This window comes from Coregonus lavaretus (genome assembly GCF_964263955.1).
Source record: "Coregonus lavaretus genome assembly, chromosome: 14".
NCBI classification, from domain to species: domain Eukaryota; kingdom Metazoa; phylum Chordata; class Actinopteri; order Salmoniformes; family Salmonidae; genus Coregonus; species Coregonus lavaretus.
The window spans coordinates 5,642,810-5,656,150 of record NC_140001.1 but is presented as its reverse complement, the minus strand read 5'-3'; the positions used below and the strand labels follow the sequence as shown (position 1 = coordinate 5,656,150).

At 43.4% G+C, this 13,341-nt stretch overlaps 1 protein-coding gene across 3 annotated transcripts; it reads right to left on the bottom strand.

Moving 5' to 3' along the window:
* Positions 1-717: 717 nt before the first annotated feature.
* Positions 718-12,755, bottom strand: ydjc (YdjC chitooligosaccharide deacetylase homolog). 3 transcript variants are annotated; one of them, XR_014614194.1, is made up of 8 exons: positions 12,646-12,755; positions 11,550-11,725; positions 10,798-10,957; positions 7,678-7,777; positions 6,848-7,025; positions 6,137-6,513; positions 4,413-4,525; positions 718-1,155 (listed from the first exon to the last, which is right to left on the bottom strand). XR_014614194.1 is itself a non-coding variant. In XM_084176254.1 (7 exons), the coding sequence occupies exons 2-6, from the start codon at positions 11,711-11,713 to the stop codon at positions 6,162-6,164; spliced, it is 954 nt and encodes a 317-aa protein (XP_084032380.1). In that variant the 5' UTR covers positions 11,714-11,725; positions 12,646-12,755; the 3' UTR covers positions 3,774-4,525; positions 6,137-6,161. The 3 variants fall into 3 exon arrangements, 2 of the variants coding, with proteins under 2 accessions (XP_084032380.1, XP_084032379.1); XM_084176254.1 differs by lacking the exon at positions 718-1,155 and having other exon boundaries at positions 3,774-4,525; XM_084176253.1 differs by lacking the exons at positions 718-1,155; positions 4,413-4,525 and having other exon boundaries at positions 5,144-6,513.
* Between the last annotated feature and the right edge of the window lie 586 nt (positions 12,756-13,341).

Sequence of the window (13,341 nt, the reverse complement as noted above, 5' to 3'; positions counted from 1 at the left end):
ATCTTACCTTATGGCCTGCACACTGCTTGCGAAGCTGTCGAGGGCACGTTTGATAAAGACAGCATCGATGTCCTTATTCTGTAGCTTCTGGTACGGTGGGCTGGTCAAATGAACCCAATGAACCCGTCCGGATGGCTTCAAAACATTCTATGAGGTCGTCTCGATTCTCGTAGACAGTGTTCACGACTCTGCTGTTGCTAACCTCATCGTTGTGGCGGCGGACAGCTAGCCTGTATCCCTCATCCAGTTGAGTGGCAATATTCACTCTCACCAAAGCAGACAATCTCAAACAGCTATCAATGTGGGTCTTTGACAGCTCATTTTTCTTAATCTTTTCTGAAAGATGGTGCATGTCGGTTACACCAGTCGCTGTCCAAGCGTTGCTGTCTGCCGTTCATGGTTACGTTACGTTACGTATGACGAAAGCGCGTAAGTGCAAGCCCTCAGACACCCATAGAGAATGTATTGAAAGCTCAGAAATTTGAAAAAAAAATATTTTACATTAGAGGCTATGAGAGACTTCTGGGCGATTTTCAACCTGACTGAAATCGCCCCAAAACGGGCGGGGACATTTGAAGCACGACTTTAGCCTGATTGGACATTTAGTGGCTGGCAGATCAGACGTGAACACTGAACTACTGTTGCCATGATATAATTGATTAGAAAAAAAATCCCTTCCTTTTCCCGTTTGGCAGTGCGTCGCCCATATCGCCCTATTGAACACACCGCCCATGGTCTGGAGACAACACCAGTGTCGACTGTGCGTCTTTCGGGAAGTTTGTGCTCCCACATCGCCAAAAGGTTAGTGGTCAGTGTTTAGGGCAAAGTGTTCATCTGCCTCAGGACAACTGCTGTGATGCTTTTTTATTTGGTCTGCCAATCTACACTGAACAAAAATATAAAACGCTACATATAAAAAGGGTTGGTCCCATGTTTCATAAGCTGACGACGAGCACGCAGATGAGCTTCCCTGAGATGGTTTCTGACAGTTTGTTCGGAAATTCTATCGGTTGTGCAAACCCAGTTTCATCAGCTGTCTGGCTGGCTGGTCTCAGATGATCCCGCAGGTGAAGAAGCCGGATGTGGAGGTCCTGGGCTGGCGTGGTTACATGTGGTCTGCGGTTGTGAGGCGGGTTGGACGTACTGCCAAATTCTCTAAAACGACGTTGATAGAGAAATTAATATTAAATTATCTGGCAACAGCTCTGGTGGACATTCCTGCAGTCAGCGTGCCAATTGCACACTACCTAAAAAAACTTGAGACACCTGCGGCATTGTGTTGTTTGACAAAACATTTTAGAGTAGCCTTTTATTGTCCCCAGCACAAGTTGCACCTGTGTAATGATCATGCTGTTCAATCAGCTTCTTGATATGCCACACCTGTCAGGTGGATGGATTATCTTGGCAAAGGAGAAATGCTCACTAACACATTTGTGCACAACATTTGAGAGAAATAAGCTTTTTGTGAATATGGAACATTTCTGGAATCTTTTATTTTAGCACATGGAACATGGGACCAACATTTTACATGTTGCGTTTATATTTTTGTTCAGTGTAGTTGACTTTGGTAAGGTTCTATGTCATCTCTGCATGTCTGGCAGACATATCAGTGTGGATGTCGGATCACCACCTCAAGCTGAACCTCGGCAAGACGGAGCTGCTCTTCCTCCCGGGGAAGGACTGCCCGCTCCATGATCTCGCCATCATGGTTGACAACTCCATTGTGACCTCCTCCCAGAGTGCAAAGAACCTTGGCGTGACCCTGGACAACACCCTGTCGTTCTCTGCTAACATCAAAGCGGTGACCCGATCCTGCAGGTTCATGCTCTACAACATTTGCAGAGTACGACCCTACCTTACACAGAAAGCGGCACAGGTCCTAATCCAGGCACTTGTCATCTCCTGTCTGGATTACTGCAACTCGCTGTTGGCTGGGCTCCCTGCCTGTGCCATTAAACCCCTACAACTTATCCAGAACGCTGCAGCCCGTCTGGTGTTCAACCTTCCCAAGTTCTCTCACGTCACCCCGCTCCTCGGCACACTCAACTGGCTTCCAGTTGAGGCTCGCATCTACTACAAGACCATGGTGCTTGCCTACGGAGCTGTGAGGGGAACGGCACCTCCTTACCTTCAGGCTCTGATCAGACCCTACACCCAAACGAGGGCACTACGTTCATCCACTTCTGGCCTGCTAGCCCCCCTACCTCTACGGAAGCACAGTTCCCGCTCAGCCCAGTCAAAGCTATTCGCTGCTCTGGCACCCCAATGGTGGAACAAGCTCCCCCACGACGCCAGGACAGCGGAGTCACTGACCACCTTCCGGAGACACTTGAAACCCCACCTATTTAAGGAATACCTGGAATAGTATAATAGTAATCCTTCTACCCCCCTTTACTACCACTGTCTTTTGTCTAAACTAACACCTGACTTATTTCACCTGCTAGCACTGACTTGTTTAAAGAAATGTACTTATTGTGATCGAGATGTAGTTGTCCCTGATTGCACCGACTTCGCTCACAGCTGCTTGTTTGAAGAAGTGTACTTACTGTGATCAAGATGTGGTTGTCCCACTGGCTATCCTAAGTTGAATGCACCAATTTGAAAGTCGCTCTGGATAAGAGTGTCTGCTAAATGACTTAAATGTTAAAAATCTCTGACTCTTTTGCGAAGCAAAGATGTTTAGGGACCGGGGAGAAAATGCAATAACAAAACAAAAAATACGGAAAGATTTTCTGTGAAATTTCCAAATGACATTAGTTTCACCGGTTGTAAGGAAATAGACATCTGTTAGAACGACCCAACATGTTTCTGATAAGATTTCAGTTCAGCTTGGATGCATATTTTATGTGGTTGAAATACTATCAGTTTTTATGAAGCTGATTAAAGATAGCACCTCTACGGACGGTATCTAACTGCACATTCACATTCTTTCAAGATGCTGAAATAAATAAATCATATTTCTCCACTACTGTTTCCAAGTCAACATTTTGCCTACATTTGGTGTATAATTTTACTGCAAGAAATGCTTAATGTGAGAGGTTATAGACCTACAGTCAAGTGTGCAGATTTATGTTTCCATTTAACCCATCTGAACAGAAGGCTACAGTTCCCTTGATGTGCCATAGGCCTGTTTGAAGTCCCCGTCTTGTGACTGTCGAATTTGTATAGCGCCTCACAATCATCACACATAACAGAGCTGCTATCATCCTCTTTTACCACTTCACCAAATCTTTTCCAAACATGACTTTCTGGCCCTCCCTTCTCGTTATCTTCAACTCTCCATTTCACAGCTTTTCTCTTATTTAATTAAACTCCGACATTGTCCTTTTTGCCTCTGTGGATCAACATTAAGGGCTCCCGAGTGGCGCAGTGGTCTAAGCCACTGCATCTCAGTGCTTGAGGCGTCACTACAGACCCCCTGGTTCGATTCCAGGCTGTATCACAACCGGCCGTGATTGGGAGTCCCATAGGGCGGCGCACAATTGGCCCAGCGTCGTCCGGGTTTGGCCGGTGTAGGCCGTCATTGTAAATAAGAATTTGTTCTTAACTGACTTGCCTAGTAAAATAAATAAAAAAGTAACTTTTTCTGCCCGTTCCCTAAAGCATTTGGCGATTGGCTGTAGGCTATTTGGCGTGCCTACAGTTAGACTTGCGCATGAATACTAGATAGCCAAAAAGAATGAAAGAAAAACCTCAATGTAGCCAATAGATTTAAAATGGCAAAATAATTGATTTTTTTTAAGGTATTGTTTTCTCTTTATTCAACCCGCCACCAACCCGCCCTTCATCCACACAATAATATTTAATGACCCTAAACCCGCGGATCTAACTGCAGGGACTGGGGATTATGAGTCAACTCCTGCATCACTCGAGAAATCAGATTAGAAAATTCCTAATAAGACACTTTAGTCATCACCTTTGTGCACAAAACATCCATTGAATTAGTCAAATAATTGATGCTGAGGCCAATTTCCCCCCCCCCCCCATTACTCACAGCTGAAGATATTAACATGTTATATTAATCCAATGTCTGCAATGTTTTTGCATGAAGCAGTACGCTGAGTGATGTTGGTCTTTATAAACTGGGTGGTTCGGGCCCTGAATGCTGATTGGCTGACAGCCGTGGTATATCAGACCGTATACCACAGGTATGACAAAACATGTATTTTTACATTGGTAACCAGTTTGTAATAGCAATAAGGTACCTCGGGGTTTTGTGGTATATGGTCAATATACTACGGCTAAGGGCTGTGTCCAGGTACTCCGCGTTGCGTCATGCTTAAGAATAGCCCTTAGCCGGGGTATATTGGTCATATACCACACCCCCTCATGCCTTTTTGCCTAAGTATAAACCGGATGCAACACGGATATTGATGTCCATGAATCGGCATATGCGAACGTGAGTAGCTTACCTTGAAAACAACGGTCAGACATCTTGGACGCAGTCTCCAATTCTTACTACACCTCAGTGGTTGTACTTGGGACTCCACTTGAGACTCGACGCTTGTGACTTGAACAATAGTGACTGGAAAAAAAGTTGATTGTGCATTGATAAGCACACCAAAAGACGGCATTAACGATACATCATTAAAATAAACAAAGAGGGCGCTTCTAAAAGCACTTCACACCATAGCCTGATGAATTTGCACCATAGCTTTTCTTTGATTTTGACACAAATGAAAATGTGGCACCGACTCGCCCATGGATTGATGTTTCAGCATTGTGTCTCAATGAAGAGTTCGGTGTTCAACTAGACGTCTGCGACATGAGTAGTTCTAGCTAGCTTCGTAGGATAGCCTCCCCCTCAGCTGCTTCTGCGTAATCCCAAAGTCTCGGACAGGGCTTGTGTGTAGCTCAATGACTCAGTTTGAAGTTACTTTGAGTTTATCAATATTGGGTGCATTGACTTGATTTGCATTGCTTTTTTGGTTGGGAAAAAAAAACTTTTCATATACTGTGATTCAAAGCGATTGGGGGTTTCTCGTGACCAACCAAGTCAATGAAAAAACGTTGTCAGTTGATCCAAATGGAATAAACCACGTGCTACTACAGAGTCCCGGTTCACCTTTTGGTAACCACTTTTCCTGTAACGCTTCAAAACGTTGTAAACCCTCATTTCAAAACAAAATACTTACTGCAAGCATTAAGCATTCTATTACCTTCCATTTATTCATATAGCCATTATAGCTATTTCAGTTGTGCATTTCTAAACATTCTGCTCCTTGTCATATTCTAAAAAGAACATTATTACATAAATAGTGTTTCACACAAAATTAAGAAAAATATACAGGATTATTCTTTTAAAAACGAGGACATCAAGACCTAGATAGACTACATGCAAATGTTTAAAATATAATATGCTATAGGCACACCCTATTTTGGTCCGCGCTCTTTTGGCAGTTACTCTTCTGTTGACGCCTACCTGTGATCTGCTGATTGGAGGTTAGCTTTGGGATGAGAGAGAGCAAAGTGCTTTTTGTGCTGGTCTCTCTCACCAGAGATGACTGGAAAACAACTGCCTAGTCTGTAATCAACACCTTCAAAAACAGGATTGTGCTTCACAGAAAATAGTGACTCCGTCTGCTACGCTTGGAGGTAAGGTTGCACCAATGAAAGAGCAGCAGAGGAGATCCATAGACTTGGAAACAATTCCAATTCTATTTTATGTCTCTATTCCAATATCTACACAAGCTTACCACTCAGAATGAAGCCATGTAAATGTGTTCTAAATACTCAGAACAAAGCCATAAGAGGAGGCTGGTGGGAGGAGCTATAGGAGGACAGGCTCATTGTAATGGTTGGAATGGAATTAACGGAATGGTATCGAACACATCAAACATATAGAAACCACATTTTGGATCCTGTTCTATTCCAGCCATTACAATGAGCCTGTCCTCCTATAGCTCCTCCCACCAGCCTCTGGAAGCCATGTATTGGATATGCATTCTAAATAGTGTGCCAGTAAGTGTGGATATTGGAACGTGACCCCCAAAATGCCCTGGTTTTTCAGATATCCCAGTTGGAGGAGTCTGGGAATCAGCTGGGAATAAGCAGCGAGTGAATCTTCAAACCTGGAATTCTTCAACTGAGATTTATGAAACACCAGATAAAAGTTTAGGGAATTCAACTACCCTACCCCTGAGCGTGGGGGTGTAGGGGCCTCAGAGGTCCCTGAAGGCACAGAGTTGGATTCTCTTCTGGGTGTAGAAAGCCAGTAGGGCCGGGTCCTTCAGGGTGGTCAGCTCCTGCTGCCTGTCAGCCGACTGGGAGAAGTCGTCCGGCCCCTCCCCACACCCGCCCTCCTGGGGGTGGCTGGGGTACCCAGGGTGCACCATGAGCTCTGCCGTCAGCACAGGACGCTCCGTGGTGTTCATCCTGTTTTTACTTCCACCCCCAGGGGGCGACAGTGAGACCTCCAGGTCTAGTTCCAGGGCATGGCTGAAGGCTCGTCTGAGGTTGGGGACCGACATGTTGTGGCCCATGGTGGTCAAACCTAGATAGACGTCAGGCCATCTGGGAGAGGGGGGGGGTAGAATAAATTGACATTTTCAGCTCATCACTTCTTTTTTTTAAATTTCTTTTTTACTTTTAACCCAACCCGAGAGAAACAAAAAACACAATCTTCTCTCATTGCACGATTTAAATCTCCCAGGACAACTGAGAGGAAAATAATCACTTTATATGCCTTAAGGTCATCTTCAAGTCTTTAGTCTTCAAGGAACTTGCCACCTCTCTAATACTGTACCAGGATACACTGTAAACAGAGCTGTGGATGAGCAAAGTATGGATCCTGAAGAGATGATCATCACATTCACTACTACTACGGGGATCTCAGTGCGTCTCCTACCTGATGCCATGTCGTCTGAACACGGGAACAGATTCCAGCGCGTCCCTCTCCACCTGAGCGTAGAAGTCTCTGAGGACAGGGGACAGCCAGGGACATGAGTGTAGACCACGCTCCACTGGAACACGCGTATAGGAGATCCCACAGTCAGACAGCACCTGTGCAAACACCGCACACACCTCTGACACACACACACACACACACAATCAGATGTGCAGCCACGTGCGATTCAGATATTTGTCAAGCATTAAAATGACAATCACAATTTTTACCATGAGTTATAACAATTTACTACTGCTCTATTAACTAATTATAGTATCAAGCGTCACCAGTGCCCTTAAGACAATGGCGTGGTAAAAAGCCCTACATGTTCAAATGAAAAGGAATGACTAAGTGGAATATCCTGGTTAAATAAATGAAATGATAAAAATCAACAGTGGTAACGTCATTTAAAACTAAAAGGAGAGGCCTTTTCCCCCCTCCTAGTCCTGTAAACAGTGGACGTTGAAGATTTCTTCATCTAGATTAGATCACCTAACAGCCCATATAAACAAACCACATGATTCAGTGCATCATCAGTGGTGTAAACCCCAGGCTCATGTGCGTCATGACAGTGACCTTGTAAAAGGGGAATTCTGCGGTGTCATCAGAACGTCCTGAGTAGAATATGTCAGTCAGAGGGAAGACATGGTTGAGGTTCAGTCTTTCATACTCAACACTTGTCTCTGTTGGGAAAGACCTCTCACAATAACAATTTTCACGCAATGATCATAGGAACACACACGCGAGCACACACACACACACACCTTTCTAGTAGTTTTATGGCGTCATACCTGGCAGCACATGGATGTGTTGGTGCCCGTCCATGTGACAGGGTAGATGACCCATCAGCTCTCCGAACAGCCTCACCTGAGCCCTGAGCTCCAGCTCCACCTGACACACACAATGTGAAAGCACACACCTGAAAGATAACCATGTGCCACGGGGAGAGTGGACATATACCCACGATACAGTCATAGGGACAAATACACACCCTATGGACAGTGTGTAGCTAAAACACACACACACACACACACACACACGATAAGGAACAAACAAACACCAAGGCCAAAAACACATCCTCCACACAACAGAAGAAAAAAAAACACGTGTCACGCTAAAACTGTTCCCAGTAGAGGGGGAACGAACGAATATGTTCCACATATGAACAAAAGGGAGTTGAATGAGATTATTAGGGAATGCCTGATCCTGCTTTGGTTTACTGTAAACTGAGTCTAAGGCCTCACGCTATTAAAACATAGAAAATACCAGTTACTCCTGAGTATATTTATTTATAAATCATCACATTGTTGGATAAGTCAAGATAGTGGGTGAGTTTTTGAAAGCCTCTTATATGGCATCTACCAGTGTCATGCTGTGTAGGCCAGTTAATCATACCATCAACAATGCCTCTTTCAAACAGATTTACATGCCCATGTTTACACCCTCCTGTACAGTCTCAATACATCCTCCTGTACAGTCTCAATACATCCTCCTGTACAGTCTCAATACACCCTCCTGTACAGTCTCAATACATCCTCCTGTACAGTCTCAATACACCCTCCTGTACAGTCTCAATACATCCTCCTGTACAGTCTCAATACACCCTCCTGTACAGTCTCAATACATCCTCCTGTACAGTCTCAATACATCCTCCTGTACAGTCTCAATACACCCTCCTGTACAGTCTCAATACATCCTCAACGTGACCATGATCTCCACACAAGCGTGCGGTTCATGAATGACATCTCAAACAGACTGAGAGTATGTGGTCGTCACGCCCGGAGCCGGATACGCCTCCGAGGCGGAATGCCCACCCGGCCCCTACCCTGTTAGGTGAAGGTTGTGCGGTCGGAGTCCGCACCTTTGGGGGGGGGGGGGGGTTGGTACTGTCACGCCCTGACTCAGGGGACTCGTATATGTTGAGTCAGGGTGTGTATATTCTTTGTTGCGTATATTCTATGTGGGGTTATTCTAGTATGTGTAGATCTATGTTGGCCGGTGTGGTTCCCAATCAGAGGCAGCTGTAGCTCGTTGTCTCTGATTGGGGCTCATACTTAAGCAGCCTATTGGCACTAGTGTGTTGTGGGATCTTGTTCCTTGTAGGTATGTTGTGTGTTCTACCTTGGACTTCACGTTTCGTTTCGTTTGTCGTTGTGTTTATTTGGTTTAATAAACATGTACGTATATCACGCTGCGCCTTGGTCTGACCCGTCAATGAACGAACGTGACAGTTGGAGTGTGCCCCTGGCTATCCGTAAATGAAAAATAAAAAAAATATGGTGCATCTGGTTTGCTTACTATAAGGAATTTTAATTGATTTATACTTTTACTTTTGATACTTAAGTATATTTAAAACCAAATACTTTTACTCAAGTAATATTTTACTGGGTGACTTTTCCTTGAGTCATTTTCTATTAAGGTATCTTTACTTTTACTCAAGTATGACAATTGGGTACTTTTTCCACCACTGCTCAGATGACACTCAGACAGCTAATCTGCCATTAAAACAAACAGGTGTTAGACAGTACAGACATGAAGGTCCATACATATTCATGGAAATAATCTGATAACATCTTAATCTGATATTGTCTTAATCTGATAACTTCTCACTTAAATCTGCCTTTGGGATTCAAGCAATAATTTGGTAAAATACTATACTTATCGAGCAATGTTGACATTAAGTAAAACTGGAGTGGAGAATGGGCAATTCCACGGTAACAGAGTGATGCTGAGAATGGGATTTTTCACTTTAAAATGTATGCCAAACTAAAACCGATGATTGCAAAGTTAAACAACTCTATCCACAAGGACGACTTTTAATAATTTCCTCCGAAAATGTAACAAAAACACATTTACTTGAAGAACAGTGCAGATCCAAAGTTTGGTAACAGAAACACAGGACTGGAGAGTGAAAGGGGATAATGAATGTGATATTACTGAAGCTCAGCGCTGTGCTGTGAGTCTGGTCTGAAGCTCAATGCCTGTGGTACCAACTAACATGGAACATCTCCCTTGTTAAGCCTAGATGAGGACCAATTTCTCTGACATACCACCTCTGTTACTCTCCCATCTCAATATAATAATATGCCATTTAGCAGACGCTTTTATCCAAAGCGACTTACAGTCATGCGTGCATACATTTTTACATATGGGTGGTATACCACCGTCCCCATCTTTTTTTGATCTCTCTAGACTATTTATCCATTGATTCCTTCTCTTCATTCCTCTCTCTATAAATTTGAGTTGGTTAAGGGACCATGGATTTTAGACTGCTAACATTTACATTTTAGTCATTTAGCAGACACTCTTATCCAGAGCGACTTACAGGAGCAATTAGGGTTAAGTGCCTTGCTCAAGGGCACATCGACAGATTTTTCACCTAGTCGGCTCGGGGATTAGAACCAGCGACCTTTCGGTTACTGGCACAACGCTCTTAACCACTAAGTTACCTGCCGCCCAGTGCTAAGTATTGCAGAGTATTTCAATTTGCTACGGATGCCATTCAACAAGACACATTTACATTCTACCGGTGACCAATACAATTTAAATGAGAAGAATCTTTGCTTACTATGACCGTGATATGTGGTTGTCCCACCTAGCTATCTTCAGATGAATGCACTAACTGTACGTGGCTCTGGATAAGAGCATCTGCTAAATGACTAACATGTCATGTAAACTGTCATTCTGTTACCAAACTTTGCATCTGCGCTGTTCTTCAAGTAAATGTGTTTTTAGTAACATTTTCTGGGAACATTGTTAAAAGTAGTCCTTGTGCATAGAGTTGTATGGTTTTATTGAACTTTGTAAAAAATCTGAGTCTCAGCATCACTCTGTTACCGTGGAAATGCCTGAATATGAAAAAAGGAAAAACCCTGCGCCACCTCAACTAAGCTGTTAAGAAAGAAGCTTACCTCTGTCATGCTGACCTGGCCACTCTGTAGAGCCTTTCTGAAGCCCATCTTCCCATGGAAGAACCCATCTTTGTTGAGGAGCGTGGAGCCCCGCTTCAGACCCTGGCTGACTGGTAGACCCTCTGAGAGGTTGGCATGGAGACCGATGGGAATGCGATGTCTGTGGGGGGAGATGGGGAAAATCAGGAAATTAGGGGTCAGTTTTCCAGACTCAAAGTAAGCCTGGTATTTGACTAAGGAAGCATGTTCAATAGAGGTTTTCCATTGAAAGTGCTTTAGTCCTGGACTAGGCTTTATATTGTGGAATCAGACCCTATAGTGTCTGATATCATAGATGGAATTGTCTAACAACAATATGAGCAGGTACACACTCGCCGAGAGAAGAACACATAAGATTAGACAAAAAAAAAAAAAGGAATATGAGATTTCTAAATGTATAACACCTTTCCTGATCGCATGAATTATTCAATACACAATCAATAAAAACACAACAAGTGAAAGTGAACTGAATGTCACCTATCAGGAAGTTAATGTATTTTTAAACCGACTTACTGTAACTTATCGGGACTCCCTAAATTGCTACGTGAATTATCCCAACCTGTAGCATAAATGTTCCTAACCTGGTACGAAAAAGTCGTAGCTGTATGGAAGTGTTGTGTTTTTAGGGAATCTTGTAAGTTATCAGTAGGCTATTAAACGTCATATTATCTATGGAAGTAAACCTTGTACTTTACTACATGAAGCCTACTTACCTTTTGGCCAGCTCTGTCGCTTCTTTCGCCGAGGAGGCGTTAACCAGAAGGGACACATTTGAAATGCCCCCAGCTTGGAAACAATCCACTATCCCCTGGTTCCTCTTCGGACAGTACCCAAAATCATCTCCTGTCACCACCAGCTTGACTTTGGGTTGAGGCATTATCGATGGACACTGGTGGAAAAAGTGACACAACACAGGAGAGACAGAGCGAATCAGACTGGGCGGCTACCCACTGGACACACACAGGTTGAATCAACGTTGTTTACACGTCATTTCAACGAAATTACGTTGAACCAACGTGGAATATACGTGGAATTGACGTCTGTGCCCAGTGGGACTTTGTTTCCAAGTTGCGCGCAGCACTGAGATGCAACAGTGTAGCGATGTTCAATTCACCAGCTTGTGAAACATCACCGGTGGACGCTACATATTTATTGAAACATTGTAGGCCCCTGCGGTGACACAAACGTGATCATCTCGTGAACGTGGTAGCCAAGACGATGTCACCCACGAGAACACAACCTACTTTTTCCAGTTCGAAGTGGAAGCCTAATCAAAGCTTATATTCTATCTCGAATAGAACTGTCAAATTCCTGCTCTATGATTTGAGTCGGCGAATCAGATCATTTGCAAGCCCGGATTAGACAAAAAAATATGTTGCTTGCCCTCTTTGATCGATCTTTTTATAGATCCATAAAAGCCTGTCCTGATGATAGCCGATTGACTCTATAAACTGGGTTTCCAGCTGGCAGCAGCCAGCTAGTTGTCAACCCAATGCACAGGAAGGCAACTCAACTCATTAGTCACTATGGTCACTTTCACAGCCTAATCCCATAGAGGCAATGGCCCTAGCATACCTAGAAATGTATGGACATTTAAGAAATAGGCCTACAATTTACACTTGTTTCAACGAATGAGAGACTAATGCAAACAAGCACCCTCTATTTAGAATATGCGAGGAGGTTAACTGCAATCTGCCTCTCGTTCAGTAGCATACACGTAATACACAATAATAGATAATGGAACCAAATCGAATTGATCCATAGCCTGTAAGTCATATATACTCTAAAGAGTGAAGAGACGCGTCTTACCCATTTTTAAGACACGTGTTTGTCCATTTATGTCCGAAGCCAGAGAGGCAAAACGAGAACAAATACCAAGCTCTTCCGACTGACTCAAGGCTGCAATGAAATCCGTAACCTACTTTTATGGATTAAAGCTACCTCTAGTGGATTTAAATGGTATTTCATGTGACGTGTGTTTAAAAAGAGTGATGTGTATGAACCCTGGATGATTTAAAGGGCACGCGGATTTGAAGCCAAAGCAGCCATCTTGGTACTCCTCCGTTGTGAAAAAAATAATACATTTTGGAAGCTATATAAATGCATTTATAAATGTCTACATTCGTTTTTGACACGTTTATTCTATTACAGACACCTTCATGCATACTTTTAAATTATATTACTTTTAAAATATATATATATTTTTTAAATCATGCTTCCAGGAATTTGTGTACAGATCCTTGCGACACGGGGCCGTCCATTATCGTGCTGAAACATGAATGGCACACTAAATGGGCCTTAGGATCTGTGTGTAGATTGATGAGGAAAAAAATTAAGTTAATCAATTTTAGAATAAGGCTGTAACGTAAAACAAAATGTGGAAAAAAGGGGGGTCTGAATACTTTCTGTATTTTTGTTCAGTGTATTACTCTTCGTAGCCTTTCACAGGAGGTTGGTGGTGCCTTAATTGGGGAGGACGGGCTTGTGCTAATGGCTGGAGCATAA